Source organism: Ovis aries, chromosome 2 (genome assembly GCF_016772045.2).
Source record: "Ovis aries strain OAR_USU_Benz2616 breed Rambouillet chromosome 2, ARS-UI_Ramb_v3.0, whole genome shotgun sequence".
NCBI lineage: Eukaryota > Metazoa > Chordata > Mammalia > Artiodactyla > Bovidae > Ovis > Ovis aries.
The window spans coordinates 50,839,427-50,855,030 of record NC_056055.1 but is presented as its reverse complement, the minus strand read 5'-3'; the positions used below and the strand labels follow the sequence as shown (position 1 = coordinate 50,855,030).

The window sequence follows — 15,604 nt, the reverse complement described above, 5'->3', positions numbered from 1 at the left end:
GGAGGGGGAAGGAGACAGCAATCCACCTAAACCCCAGTTCTCACCTTTGTCCTTAAAGCACAGTGCTTACCCTCATTATCCTACAGACCCAGCTCCTTTCCTGGTGGGGCTTTCCTCGCTAACTGAGCAACTGATTCATTAGCACAGCAAAGAAGGGGACGCCCACAAAGCATCTGATCCAACTCACAGTTTTACTTAAAAAAAACAAGTAAAGAAGGAAAATCCAGAAAGGTCTTTAAAAACTGCAGACTAAAACAGATCTATTTGCTCAGCAGCCCTGCCTCTAACCTGAGGATACAATCTTTCTCCCTGGAATTTCAAAGGCACACACTTGACTCTAAACCAAAGTGGCCCTGGCCAAAGGCTTTTTGCAAATCATGTGAAAGACAGTTATCGGTGGTTTTCAGTGGAAAAACTCCCAATAAGCCTTGGGGATCTGGGCCACAGTCTCTTCATCTGTGAAATGGGGAGATCTTTATGACGTTCCCTAACCTCACTGAAAGCAAGGGAAAAGAGCCCTGAGCAGGAAGTCGAGACCTGGTTCCACCCCTGGTTCCTGCCCTCTTGGGCCTTGGTTTTCCCAGCTACACAACAGAGGGAGAGGCCAAGGTGATCACTGAGGTCCCACAAACTTCTAAACCTTTGAAACTTAGCACATAGAAGATGCTCACACCATGCGATCAGGAAAGAATGAACTTCAGATATTAAACAAAATGACTGACCTTCACTGCAGATGCCCCAGAGTTCCAGGGCTGGAAGAGAAGTACTCTGTGTTTCTCAAACACAGAGTTTCTTCAAATGAGCCCCGGAATGCCTACATCAAGGTCCCCGGGGATTTGCTAAGCCTGTGGCTTCCTGGGCTTCTCTGGAACTAGAATCAGCCTTTAACACGCTCTTCAAGAGATTCTGATGCCAATTCAAGTCTGAGAACCACCATTCTAGTTCTTATCTGGTGAGGCAAAGTCCACCTTCACATTTCACGTCCAGCATTTTCTTTTTGCTCACCCACAGCGCTGGGCTAGCTCACTCCTTACAGGGACAACCTTTTTCGACCTTTGATGGCTCTCCCCATGAGAAAGTCCTTCTATGTTCTGAGCTGAACTGTGACTTAGCACAGTCCTGCAGGCCACAGCTGCTCCACCTGCCCTGGGAAGGCCCGCCTGAAGAGCAGGGTACACAGCAGGTAGAGACCCAAGGCTGCTCCTCTCTCCAGTGGTCCTCAGAGGGCAGAAGCTCCCATCCTTTCCCATTCTGGTCCCCCCTGCTGCTCACAATCTCTCATATGCTGGCGCTGCAACTGGACAGTGTCTCCCATGGGTCTATCCCACTTGGCCATTAGTCCAGCTGTCTGGACATGACTCCATCACCAAGTGCACACCCCAAGCCTTCGCTGAACTTCTTTCTGGTGTCTGCTGACCTCTAGAGTCCACTCTGTCTTCCCCCTCCTCCTGATCCCAAAGGATAGGATCTCATTGGCTTTAGAGTGTTAGTGGGTCAGACAACATGCACCTCTTGACCCAAACCAAAAAGGGCACCAGCCCAAGAACATGAAGAAGCAAAAGCCCACTGGCTGTAGCCACACTTGGAAGGTTTGCAAATGTAATTTTAAAAGGTCACTGTCAGCCCTTCATAATTTGGGCTCTGGAGGGCGAATCCTCTCATGTCAGGCATCCATTCTGGCAGCTTCTTGACAACCTCTGTCCACAGGGTAGAGCGTTCTCTCAAAATTAAATCGCTGGCTCTTTGCTCCCTAATGAAATTGATTTCGGCCTTGATACACAACAGAGCTTTCATTTTATTATTTGGCTAGGGTTTGACCACATTAATTACAGTTTTTTTTCAGCATGGCTGCAAGTAATTGAGTTCCAAAAAGTTACTGACTATTGGAACTGATGGCTTTTTAAAAGCATAACTACCACAGAAGTGAAACGGTCAACTCTCATTTTGTCACAGAAGATTTCTGGGGGGTAAGATTGGAACAATTCAGGACAGGAAGAAGCATTTTTCTGGTTTGAAAATCTGAACTCAAAATGGGATTGTGCTCACATTTGGAGCCTGTCTGTGAAATGTGGGTGTGCCCGGCACACACTGCCTCACGCATCTGCCGCCCCAGTGGCTTGGTCATCACCTGTGTCAGAACGCATAAATTGCCCCAAGTTTTTAATCATTGTTATTGGCACAGGTCTACCTACCTTAGAGGATACGCTGTGGAAGCCTCTTCAAATCAGTTTCTAACACCAGGTACCAGGGATTGCAAAGTGCCTACCTGGCACTGTGTAAATGCGTTTTCCCCTGGGAGGCTGTGTTCAGCCAGGGTGGGCTACACACCTTAGTGTCAGGTGGAAATGATGTGTCAGGCACACAACTACTCTGAGCAAGTTGCGGGGTGGGAAAGAACTTGCAAGAGAGAAAGGGCCAGAAATGCAGAAAGCTGTGGGGAGAGAGAAAGAGAGCTGACCAGGACTTCAGAGTTTATAAGGCACAGCTTTGTCCACCTGGGCCAAATGTTTAGTCACCTTGACCAAGGGGGGCTGACATGGTGGCACCACAGGGAGAGGGGACACTGCAGGGACCTCTCCTCTAATGCCAAACCTAATCGTCCTTCAACCTTGCTGTTACTTCCCAATACATTGTTATGCTTCTAAGGCCCTGCTCACACGCCACTTCCTCCAGGAAGCCTTCCAAGATGCCACCAGTCAGAATCACTTTCTTCTTCCCTTATTTATTCCCTGCCACACTTCCCTCCACCACACCCCTCACCTACTCTTGTCCCTCTGTCTCCCTATCCAGCTGGAGGCCTGGTGCCCAGCGTGAATGCAGCAGTGACACCTAGGCAGCTGACCTGTCACCTCTGCCCTGAATGTTTGTGCTGAGACTGTGACAGGCTGATCCCCAAACCATCTGGAGCTGTGAGCAGCGTGTGGATTTTCAAAAGGAAAATAGCAAAAAAAAAAAAGTTCTAATTAAAGCATTTCTAATAAGCCAGCTTTGCCAAAACCAATTGTTTCTTATATTCCTCCTGGGTGAAGCAATCTTTTTTTAAAAAGGCATTAAAAGTGGCAGAAAGCACCCTAGGCTGGAAGGAGGTTGGCGGCTGCTCACTGTTGGGGGGTGGGGCGCGCTCAGCAAAGTGCGGGATTGAGGCACAAAATGTGTGCATGTGTGAGTGTGACACACACTCAGACACAGCAAAACATCATTTTTATAGCTTTAGAATTTGAACTGTGGGAGCAAAGACGAGGGCTATAAAATCTGACATCCGATTTTATAAATCTGCCGCAAATACCAAGAACGTTTATGGAGAAAATGAGAGAAGAAAATACAGTGCTACGGGGCTTCAGAAGGGTAATAACCCTGGGATGCGAGTCGAGACATCTGGGCTCCGCCAGCAACTTGCTGCGGGACCTCGGGAAGGTCCTCTTCCCTTCCTGTGCCTGTTTCTCTCATCCGAAAGCCAGGGTCTTGACCAGGGTGATTCAAGACTCTTCTGGTTGCAAGGGCCTGAGGATGTGGGGAACAGGAAACCTTGAGATTTTACTGAATGAAGCTGGGTGCTTCAAGCCCCACCAAATGCCTCAAGAGGGGGCTGGTTATATTTCCTCTGGGGAACATCCAGTTATTTACTTAGCTATTAGCAAAATAAGACCCCCAATACTTCCCTGGGGAAGGCACAAGTCTCTATAAATAACCCCACCTGCATTTATACAGCCACTCGGGGTTTACAAGATCTCCCTTCCGCTGTGTCCCTGAGCCTCGGGGGTGAGGCTCAGAGACGTGAAATAATTCGCTGGGTGACCCCCACAGCCGGTGGAAGCAGTGGGATTCAGGTCCTGGTCCCCTGGCCCCTGACTGCGTCCCTTCTCTGATGGCAGGTACGAGGTCTGTTATCTGTCAACACGGCCTGGGCCTGCAGTACCCACGTGCCCTCCCAAGTTCCCAAACAAACCATTCCCAGATGGCTTTTGCAAAACTATTGTTAAATAAATCCTATTAACAAGATGTTAGAAATGTGACTGGAAAGAAATGTTTTTCACCATTTTGAGACCAGTGCCTCAGAAAGGAAACTGTCCCAGGGCATGAGAGGCTTCCTGGCAATGGAAGGGCAGTTGGAATCGCCCCCCCCCCCCCCCCGCCCCCGGCCCGCAACCCCGCTCCCCCTCTGCCACCCGGCAGGTGAGCCACACGGCAGATTTATGTAGCTGATACAAGATAATTAAAAACCAGCTGGAAATGTAATCAGGGTGGCTCAGACGCTGGAGAGGACTAGGGAGCTCTCGGGGGAGTAAAGGGCAACGCTGTGTGCCTGGCTCCGTGGGGAGATGTGGCAGGTCAGGAAGGGAAACCCCAGCCCATCAGCGGGCACCTTGGGCACTGCCAGGCTGGCAGGTGCTCTGGACAACGGGCTGGCAGTGTGAGTGCAGGCACCTCTTGCCTCTGGGTTTGGGGCAGCAATTGGGGCAGGGATGAAAACTCGTCCTGAGTTAGGATGAGTTTCCTGCGTTTTTCAAAACTGACAGTTCCAGGTCTGTGTTGCAGCTGACGGAGCCACCACTCACTCGCCCGTTCAGAAATCGGAACGAGGCCCCAGGCTCCTTGCTCTTTCTCATCCTCTTCGGTTCTATCAAGACACGACCTCTGTTTACTCCCACTGCCTGAGTCCTTCGCTGAACTGTTGCAGCCTCCTCGGCAGCCAGCCCTCCACCCCGACCCACCTTCCAGATTCAGCCACTGTCAGATGGGGCTTCTGAAAACCTCTGTCTCTTAAGTTCACTGTTTTCATTTCGTCTCCTGCACAGAACGTTTGAGGAGCCTCTTGTTTTGCCTACAGCATTAGCTCCTAATTGCACCATTTCCTTTAAACCTCTTAGAGAAGGCGAAAACATGCTGTCCACTAATTGAGCAGAAAGTTCATTTTCCCTCCATCACCCCTGAAAGGATGTGAAACCCTCCATGTAGCAAGAGCAGAGATGCAGATATCCCCCTCCCCTGCTTGCTCTTTGTCTCAGGCTGACACAAATGCTGCCAAAACACAGGGCCTGGCTGAGAAGCTAGGAGGCAGACAAGCTTCTTCCTCTCTCTGGCCTTAGTTCTGCATGCCTGTTGAGGTGACCATCATCTTCAGCAGCTGATGAGAAACTGGCAGATCAGAGAGGTAAGTGACTTACTCAAGGTCACACAGTCATCAAGAGGGCAGCCTGGATTTAGCATGGGCTCTCAGCTCTCAATGACTTGTCTCAGTCATAGCAATGCAGGATTTTCTCAAGTGGCAGCCTGTATGAACTCTAAGATCCTATCACCATAAAGGGGAGTGGATGTGGGCATGGATAGTCAGGTAATTCTCAAGGTACTGAACCACACCAAGCTCTTTTCTCAATAACCCATAGCTGTAGCAAAGTCTGTAACAAAGACAGTGAGCTACCACTAACTTACTGCCTGCTGGGCACAGGCCAAGCACTTCACGTATATCATCTCTTAATGAGTATCTCTGTAAAACCCATTTTATAGATGAGGAAACCGAGGCTCAGAGATGTTAAGTCCCTTTGTCCAAGACCATCCTGCTAGTAAGTGGCAGAGCTGGGGTTCAAAAGCCCATGCCAGATTGATCCAGAGCTTATGTCTTCTGCTACACCAAGCTGTCTATTCTGGGGAGATGGGGGGGATGTTAGTGATTGGATCGACTGAAAACTGGGTTGGAAAGTAGGCAGCTTCTCTCCTCCTGGTCTGCTGTTTCCTCAGCATGGGCAGCTCCTTACCCTACCTATCCCCAACTGTCTCAGCCCTCCTCATTCCCCAAGGCCCAGGTCAAAACCCTTCCTTGCCCCACCCTCTCCTGCCATCACTGCCTGCCTGGAATCAGCCAGCTACCTCTGTGCCAGTTTGTCTGACCCCTGCCTCTCTTTCTTTGGTATCCCCCTCTTCCAGCCCCCACACCCACCTGGCAGCTCACAGAGGTACAGAGTAAGGGGGTCGTGGGGGCAAACAGCCAGGAAACTAGGGCCCGGGTCATCAGAGCTGGGCAGTGCCCCGGGCGGTACATACCTGCCTTCCTTGAAGCCCTCAGGGGCAGGCTAGGGAGGCGGGGGTGTGGTGACAGAGTCCCACATTCTGGGGCAGGAGGTCATGCTGGGTAGGGAAGCCCACAGTGGCTGGGAAGCCTCCACTGTGGTCTGGGAGACCACCCTGGGGGGAGACCACCCTGGGGGCTCGCCCAGGGGAGCAGCCACTGTGGGCTAAGAGGACGAAGCCTCAGACGCCCACTCAACCAGGGGTGCTCAGACGGCAGAAGGAAATGACGTCCGTGCTCCCTCTGATGATCGAAGGGCGAGCAGTCTTTCCGCGTTCCCCCACCTCTCCCCACCCCACAAACTGTTATTATTTCTTGCTCCTGGCTGTCAGCAGCAACAAACTAAGATTAATCACTTGCCCGCCTGCCTAGACCCAGACATGCCTACTGTTTGAAAACTCTCTCCTTTACCATATAAATCAATGAGGGGAGAGAAGAAAGAAAAACAACCCTAACAGAAATGCGCCCCCAGCACCCCTGGAACACAGCCCATCGCCTCCTCTGGCCCCGCCACACACACCGCCCTCCCGGGGAGCATCTGTTGGATGAAGACTGGCTGCCCAGCGGTCAGCACAACCTCCCAGCTCCAGGCGGGAACCTGAAGGGCCTCGTTTGGCAATCCGACCAGGAGGCATTTTCTTGATAAATCGTCCCGCCCCCTCCTCCCCACCTGAAGAAGGAGGTGGGGCCTTCCCACTGTCCTTAGGACAGATCAGAAAGAGAAGCTTGTCCTGACCATGGAGACCTTGACCTGGACGCAAATTTACGAATCAAACACTGGACCCTCTTTCTATGGGCATTGGGGGTGAGGACAAAGACACCGGCGCAAGTCATCCAGAGGCAGCTACAGCCCAGACACACCCCCAGGGCGTGTGACCCGGTGCACCCTTGTCCACCATGCTGGCTCCGTGGCAATTCCTAAAGGCTCTGGGAAGGCTGGGAGGAGTGGAGACCGGCATATATCGAGCACTTGCTGTGGGCCGGACCTGCTGGGCTGTGTTAATTTTTACAAGAACTTCACCAGAGTGGCCTACACAGCTTTCCAAGTGATGATCAGGGAGGTAAATTCACGTGGCTAGAACCACATAGAAGTTAAGAGTGGAGCAAGGATTCGAACCCATGTATCTCACTGGTTGCAGAGCCTATGCTTTTCACTCTACATCTTTACCTTTTTTAAAAAGCAAATTTTGGCCACACTATGCAGCATGTGCGGAGAAGGCAATGGCAACCCACTCCAGTACTCTTGCCTGGAAAATCCCATGGACAGAGGAGCCTGGTAGGCTGCAGTCCATGTGGTTGCTAAGAGTCAGACATGACTGAGCGACTTCACTTTCACTTTTCACTTTCATGCATCGCAGAAGGAAATGGCAACCCACTCCAGTGCTCTTGCCTGGAGAATCCCAGGGACGGGGGAGCCTGGTGGGCTGCCGTCTATGGGGTCGCACAGAGTCGGACACGACTGAAGCGACTTAGCAAGCAGCAGCAGCAGCATGTGGGATCTTAGTTTCTGACCAGGGATTGAACCCGAGCCCCTTGCATTGGGAGTGCAGAATCTTAACCATTGGACTGCTAGGGAAGTCCCTCCCTCTACATCTTTAAAAGTGATCTCCCCCGGGACTCCCACCCACTTCTTGGACTGTGCTAGCTTTGGTGGCATGTCTGTGGACATGCGAGGGCACAGGGAGGCAGTGATGCTCCACTCGACACGCGGTTCATGAATGGTTCTAGAGCATGGCTCTGGGGACATGACTGCAACCCTGCTCAAAACCCTCAGGAATGCTCCCTGATGCACAGGATAGAGCCCCAATTCCTCAGCTGGATGATCAGTGCTGCCTTTCTCCTTGGCTCCTGCCAATGTTACTTGCTATTCTTACCAAGCTCTGCATTTTCCTGTCTCTGTGCCATCTTCTCTGCCTGGCTATCCTCTCCGCCCTGTCCACAGTCTAAGACCTGCCCAGCCTTCCAACACCCCCTCTTCTTGTTCCTTCCCTCTTGCACGGACCTGAGCACTTTCTGCCTTGAAAAGTGAAAAAGTGAAAGTGTTAGTCACTCAGTCGTGTCTGACTCTTTGCAACCTTATGGACTGTAGCCCGCCAAGCTCCTCTGCCCATGGAATTCTCCAGGCAAGAATACTGGAGTGGGTAGCCATTCCCTTCTCCAGGGGGTCTTCCAGACCCAGGGATTAAGCCCAGGTCTCCTACCGTCTGAGCCATCAGGGGAAGCCCACTTTCTGCCTTAGGTAGCCTTAAACATGTTCCATGAGTATTTGAGTTACCAGTGTAAATGCCACTTCTTCCCCACTTGGGCTATGAACTCCTGGAGACTGGAGCCCAGTAATTGACAAGAAACTGAAGGGACAGAGCTTATGGGCTGAGGAAGACTCTTGAGAGATCGGGGCTGAGTTGCAATCTGATGGAAAGGTCAGAAATGTCTCTTGAGAACAGAATCTGGGCCACATTTGCAAGGTTGTTGTGCAGTTTGCCTGTGGGGATTTGAAAGCTGAAGGCACCTTTTGAGGCCTCCCTGGGGCTATGTACCCTACTGGGGATGGCAGCTCAGGGCCTAAAGAGAGCTGGGCTGGGCCCAGGTCAAAGCAGCAGGGGCATCTCTGTGAGGCCAGGAGGGTCACTCTGTCTGTCCCCTTCCCAAGCATACGAGGAGGCCCTGGTGCTCTCCCTACCTCCCAGCAGTAAACCCTCCAGTCTCTGAAGTCCTGTTTCCCTCATCTTGTCCAGATTCCTTTGCAAAAACTCATGAAACTAGAACTGGCAAAGAGTCATTCATAGTCCAAAGTGCCTAAAGAACCTTTTTAATGATTTTTTTTTTTTTTTAAATCCTTTTCTCCCACTGCTTGCCTTTCCAGACAGGAAACTGTGTAAGAGGGTGATGTTTTCTTGCCAGCTTCTAAGAGCTCAACCTTTTGCTTTCCTGAGGCTACAGTGAGTGTACCAGGGGTCAATGGTGTGTGCTGGGGGGTCAATGGTGTGTGCTGGCGGCCAATGGCCCAGTGCTCTGCTGGGTCAGGCTGGAGATGGGAAGACGGAGAGTTCTGCAGAAGGGGTTGAGGACAGTGTTGAAAAGTGACGAGGCAGGACCTCTGTGAGGCTGCTTCATGGTGGGGGCTGCTGCTGTGGAGGGATGTGAGAAAATGAGGCAGGCACCGTCTTGGATTACCATGGGTGCAGGGAAAGGTTTTTGGTGAAGGGGCAGGTGGGTGGCTGCTTGGCCTGGTCCAGGGATCTGACCGGTCCCCACAGTGGGATGCAGACACCATCTCTATTGTCTGTGTGGTCACTTGTAGCTGGGTAGCTGGGTTGGTCGTGAGTCCCCTCTGGGTCTCAGCCTCCCTGGCCACAAAGCCAAGGGACTGGACCAGCTGGGCATCTAAGGTCACTAGAGGTTTGACATTGATGATGAGGGTGGTGATGTCTACCCTGACCACCCTGTGGGGCTGTCCCGACATCAACATGCAGGTTTGCTAAATTGTGAAGTACTGCAAGTACTCAGGGTAGAAGTGAGGTTTAAGCATACGGATGGATGCCTGAGGGTGGCCCCATCACTAAGAATTGAGTATCAGCTCCTCTATGGGGCTTGAGCCCTGCCTAGGCTCTTCTGCATCTCCAGGGCTTTGCCTGGCGTGTCCCTTCTACCTGAGATGCCCACCAACTGTCCCTTCCTAGGGAATACCTACCCTCCCCTTAAGGTTCAATGTACCTCTGCCCTGCGGCTTCTCCAGACCCTCCCACCCTTATGCCAGCTCCGGCCCCCAAGCCCTTTGCCAGCAACAAGGCCCAGACTGGGAGCTCTGCTGCTTGGGCCAGACTGTCCTCACCTCTGCTGCCCCCTCTGCCCAGCCTCGTGCCTGGTACCCAGGGCTCTGATAAGTATCTGCCAAAGGACGGATGGATGAGCCCTGTCCTCTGGGGTGGAGAGCCCTGTCCCCTGGGGCCACACTCCCCCAAACTCTCTCTCTTCCCCAGAACACCCTCGCAGCAGGGCCCAAGGCTCACATGATAACATAGTCAGAATTCCAATGTCAATATGCACCGCAATCCTGATAATGGCACTCCCCACCCCACCCCACCCCTGCCAGGCAGCCTTCGGCATCAGAGACGCCAAACCTCCATGGTGGCTGGCAAAGCTGGCACCTGCCCCAAGCAGCTGGGACATTCAGTACCAAGGCAGTTCCATTTGGGGTTGAGGTGATGAATGCCAGGTGTCTCTCCCTGGATGGCAGCCTGGCTGGTTACTGGGGTTGCTCTGGAAAACAAGCCCAACTCCCCTTAGTAGGTTGCCCTGATCAGCCATGGACCGCCCAACCCTCCTCCCTACTTCTGGCCTCCTTTGAGGGAAAGCTGACCAGGTAAGACCACCCCTCTGGTGTTTGGGATCTAACGGCTCTAGACAAGCATGCAGAACTGAACCCTCTACCTCGGCACCCGTGGGCAGAGACCAGTCATCCAGACTGCACTTCCTGATAATGAGGACAGACAGGACAGGTGCAGGAAGACAAACCCGGGCCTGATGGCAGAGTGCTCTGCTCGAGGTCCCAGCACAGGCCCCCCTGAGTTGCGCCCCCCGACCTTCTCCCCTTGCCCGGGAGGTGCAAGGGATCTGGCCACAGCAAGCCAGGCGAAATCCGGAGAGCCAGGGACACTGATGGGCCTCTCCGTCTATATGGAGAACAGCATTGCCTCTCGTGCACAGGGGAGGACACAGGCTCAGAAAGATGACACAGCTGCCGAGGCCACGAGGTCGGGGAGTGGGAAAGCACAGCCCCTGGACTGTAAGCCTGTGACAGGGCAGGAGGGTCTGGGGAAGGGAGCAAACCCGGGACGAAAAGAGAACTACGCCCTTAGAACCGTGACACACACACTCTTCTGAAGCGTGAGCCAGCATTTGCGTCTGTCCGCATGACGGATGGCACGGGCTCAGGGTGCTGGGGAGCGGACCCTGCGGGCCCTGCCGTTGTGAGTCGTTCCCACCCCTGGTTCAAGATTCCTCCTGTGCTCCTGGTGAATAAACAGTGAATAAACGGAGGCGCGATGGGCCCCTGCCATGCACAGGAATGACTGGGCTGGAGTGGGGTGCCCCACCCGCTCTTCTGTGCCTTCAATCAGTCCTCTAGGGAAGATGCCTCTGGCCCGGTCCCAGATGACGGAATCCCAGGAGGAATGCAATACACTGCGGAGCTCAGAGACGGCCAGTGTGATGAGTGTGAGGAAGACCAGGGAGTAGGCAGTCTGTGCAGGGCAGCAAGGAAGGACGGATGGTGACTTAGAGTCCCATCTCTGAGGTCACTCACCTCTCCCACCTCCTGCAGCCCAGAAAGGCACAGTTCACCTTGAGGCAGGAAGGTGAAGATCTGGAAGCATCATTCATGGGCACCTGGGTTGCTAGGTTACCTCAAACAGTGGGGAAGGGGCGGCATGGAGCAGTGGGGAGTTCCAGACCCCCGACCCTGGCAGCATAGCAGTGGTGTGCCCCTCTCCCCGCTGTTGCCCTCTCCCCTAGGCAGGGACAGCCCTTTGACTTTGGCTGCCACCAGCCCAGCTACAGTTTAGCGTACTGAATTCTCCTTGGCTGCAATAAAACCTGCCTGATTCTAAGCTGTCAGGCCTGATGGTGGACAATGAAGTGTCCATGTGCCGCTTGCCCTGAGTGCCCTCCCAGAGGCTCAGAAATCCCCTCGATGTCCTCCCTGGCAAGGCAGCTGTCCAGCTCCTGGTTGCACATCCCCAGTGATGAGACACTCACTACCTTCTGAGGCAGCTCTGATTCCTGATAGGCTTGAAGGGTTAGAGAACCGCACCTCTCGCTGACCTGGAACCCACATGCCCATAACGCCCCATCTACCACTTCTGCCCTGATGTCCTTGAGAGATCTGTGGTTCCTCCATGTCCCCACATATCCTCCCTCCTCCAGGCAGACTTCCAGTGCCTCTGTTTCCTGCCCAGGCTCTGCTCTGCAGTTTGTCACAGTCCCTTGCAGGTGGGGTCAGTCGTGAGCAGAGAGCCCAGGCCAGTCTCTGTTTGTGTGCACCGACCCTACTGACTTCACGGCTGGCCTGCACAGGGCTCTTCCGATGTGTCCTAGCAGTTCTCTCTGCATCACCTGGCCTTGAGTAACAGCAAGCTGAGTAGAAAGAAAGCAGGCAGTTGCTTGCTTTCTGGTGGTCTGTGCTGGCTGACCGTTGCTCCTGGTGGTCTGTGCTGGCTGAAGGACCTGGGTTTATATCTCAGTTCTGTCATTAACTCTTTAAATCCCTCCTCTCTCCCAGCCTCACTTTTCCTATCTGTAAAATGGGTTTTAATCAATCTGTTGGGTTCCATCCAGCAACAGAATTGAAGGATGAAACCCTCAATCAAAAAACCCTTTTCTTATTTCAGGGGCACCTATCCTGAAAGCAATACAAAGCAGCTGTAGGTGATCATGTCAGCAAGATTCTTCCTGGCTCTCCGTGGGGTTCCTTACAACCGTCGCGCGACACATAAAGGGAGACTTTCCCGAACAGTAGCCAAGAACAGAAGGGAAGGGTGGTTCTCAGGGGGCAGCAGGGGCAGTGGGGCGTCAAACACCCGGCCTCGAGCGCTGACCCAGCCCCTCTCTGAGCCTGTTTCCTCATCTGCACAACGGGGACAAGATGTTTCTCCTCAAAGGGCTGTTGTGAGGTTTCAAGGAGGGACAAGACACGCTAAGTGCTTCTATAGTCCCTGGCTCACGGGAGATGTGGAAACTATTCTTGGATATTTAATATAAATCCTAGGAAAATGCCCCTCCTCTTCAAGGGAGGCAGAAATGGAGAATATAAAAACTCCTCTGTGTCCCAGGAGAATTAGATCAAATTGGAAAAGCAAGGCTTGAAATAACTCATGCTGGCAAGTTTCCCCGGGGGGACACTGGTGGGTCTTTCTGCCTCAGAGAGCCGGGCCAGGTCGCACATCGCGGGAGGCTGCCGAGGGCCAGGGGTGGCCGAGGTTACTCACTTCAGGGAGAGGGAGTAGTCGTGCCTGCTGGTCTGGCTGTTCCGGACAAGGTAGCTACACTCCTTACAGAGGCGCAGCAGGTTCTCAGCGTCGCCCCTGCTGATGGCTCCGTGATACCATCTGCGGAGAAGAGATGGGGTCAGAGTTCAGCAGGGATAGACCCCTACCATTGACATCCCGAATCCCATCTGCCCCGAGGAGGCTCAGCCCCACTGGAGGGCAGCTGTGGGCATCCTGGGCCTCCTTGTCACTAGGCAGCGTCCCTGTGCGTGCAGATGTCACGTGTGCCTGTGCGCGTGTGTGTGTGTTCAGTCATTCATTAGATATCGACAGAGCGCCTGCTGCATGCAGGTCTTGGGGAGAGTATGGTGAGCAAACCTGGCCTCCACACCGTGAAGCACAGAGTCCAGTGTGGGTGCCACGAAGGACACGGAGCAGGGTCGCCTGGCTTGGAGCTGGCAGGAGGGACTGCTGTCTTAAGCAGCAGCAAGGGAAGCCTTCTGCAGGGCGTGACGTTTCAGTATGGACCTGAAGGAGCTGCGGGAAGATGCCACAAAGGAAGACGCTGGAAAACAGCCTATTTGGCAGAAGAAAGGCAGCCAAAGCAGGATGCCTGGCATGTTTTGGAAACAACAAGAAGGCCAGTGATGGCTAGATTGAGGCAAGGGGGCAGTGTGGGCGCAGAGGCCTAAGAGGCCCCATGGCAGGGCTGCGCTGGGGGCCTTGCACACAAAGTGATGCGAGGACTCTGGTTTCTCTGAGAGACACGGAAGCCATCAGAGGGCGCTGACAGGCGGGACACATGCTGGCTCTGCGACTTCTGCGGGACAGAGGGCGGTGCTCGTCACTCAGGAAAGCAAGCGGTGGGGTGGGGTGGCCAAAGCAGTGCTCCTGCCAAGTGCATCTGGCATCGACCGGGCACGTGGGAAGCCCAGCAGTTCTGCTTCCGGGCAGCGCGTGGTGAGCGGCAGAATCACATGGGAGGGGTGCCGTGGCAGATGCCTGGCTAAGGCCCCGAGTGCAAGACAAAAGAGGGACGTGAGTTTTCAAGATTGGAAGAGTTGAAGGTAAAATTTCTGCGGCAGAGTGAAGACCTTGGATGCTGGTCAGTAGGTGTACTCAGAACAGGTCACTGCTTCCTTCCATTACGGTCTCTGAGGGATCGGATTAATGGGAAGATGGCCAGAGATGTGGTTAGGAAGGGAACCAGAGGTGCCAGTGGTCAAGGATAGATCATGCTTTGGCCGCGGAGGCACAGACCTGGCTCTGCCACTGGCCGGTTGGGAGTCTGGGGCAAGAAGCTAAATCTGGGTGCATCTCAGTTTGCTAAGTTAGGGTCACTCTATTCCTGTTTTGGGGTTGTGAGGATTAAACAGAATGATGCATTGAAGGGCTGATGGAGAGCCTGCAACGGGGTGAGTTTCAGCATCAGCCAAAAGAGAAGTGAACTTGCAGACAGCCAAAGGTCACTTCCCCAACTACCAGTATTTCAGGCTGCTGCTGTATAGACTGCATTTTCATTTTATACCTCCCCCAGGTGTATGGAGGAGCCTGCCTCCGGAACCTGGGCCAGGAGTGCCCTGTGACCAGAACCCGTGAGAGTTCTGATACAGACATCCTGCGTGGAGAAAAGCATCACACTGCCTTTCTCTGCACGTTCTGCCATTTTATAAGGCAGTGTTCTAAACAGTTAGCAGCAGTGAAGATGACATAATTATAACCTAAAAAAAACACCCCAACTCAACCAGCTCTAGGAAAGCAAAGACTGCAGAGTGAGAGAGATGTGAGTATCCCTGCCCATGGATCTTGCGACAGAGTCACTGATGGCCCAAGGGGTGACCGCCCACAGGTCAGACCCGGGGCTGGACATCTGCAAGGGGACTCGCTGAGGGAAAAGGTGAGGGGAAGTGTACACTGCAGACCCACGTTCCTGTCTATACTTACACAGAAACTAAGAGGATGTGACGCTGGGAATTGCACGGATTGCCATAATGACAACACTCCCAGAGATGTGACGGGCCAGTGTGTGTTTAAGAAAAGATATGTGAGTGTAACTGGGAGACGTGGTTAGACAAGGATGGAGTTGACTTTAGAGATGAGAGTTAACAGTTCGGCCAAGGTTGTTTTCCAGGAAATTTCACCTGTGTAACACAGCCCCAGTGAGCTGACAAAATGCTGTTTTATTAGCCAAGCAAGTTTCAGCTATTTGAAGCAGAGCCATCCTCAGGGAAGGCCAAGAAGTAGTCTCCAGGGAGGCGCTGTCTGAGCCCGACTCCCAGAGCACAGGACAAGTGGCTCTAAGGGAGGCGGTGGCAGATGGGCCTCGGGGGTTCTGGATCCTTGTTAAGGGTGATCCCTGGTGGGTAAATAGGATAAGCTGCTGGTTCCTTCCCCAGCTGCTCCAGCCATTCCACATGTAGAGAAAGGCAGGGGACTCGGGGTCAAAGATCAAAGGAAAAACAGGAGGAATTGGGGAGAGAAGAGGCAAAAGACACTCAACTGGGGGATGCGGAGAGGGCAGACTGTCAGGATGAGGATGGCTACCAGGAGACAG

The 15,604-nt window shown here is 53.2% G+C and overlaps 1 protein-coding gene across 1 annotated transcript in view; it reads right to left on the bottom strand.

Moving 5' to 3' along the window:
• Positions 1–15,604, bottom strand: part of SHB (SH2 domain containing adaptor protein B) — a 138,066-nt gene that overhangs the window by 11,580 nt on the left and 110,882 nt on the right. Inside the window, exon 5 of the mRNA XM_015093133.4 lies at positions 13,051–13,170. Within this exon, the coding sequence (XP_014948619.2) occupies positions 13,051–13,170 (120 nt within the window). The remainder of the gene's footprint in view (positions 1–13,050; positions 13,171–15,604) is intronic.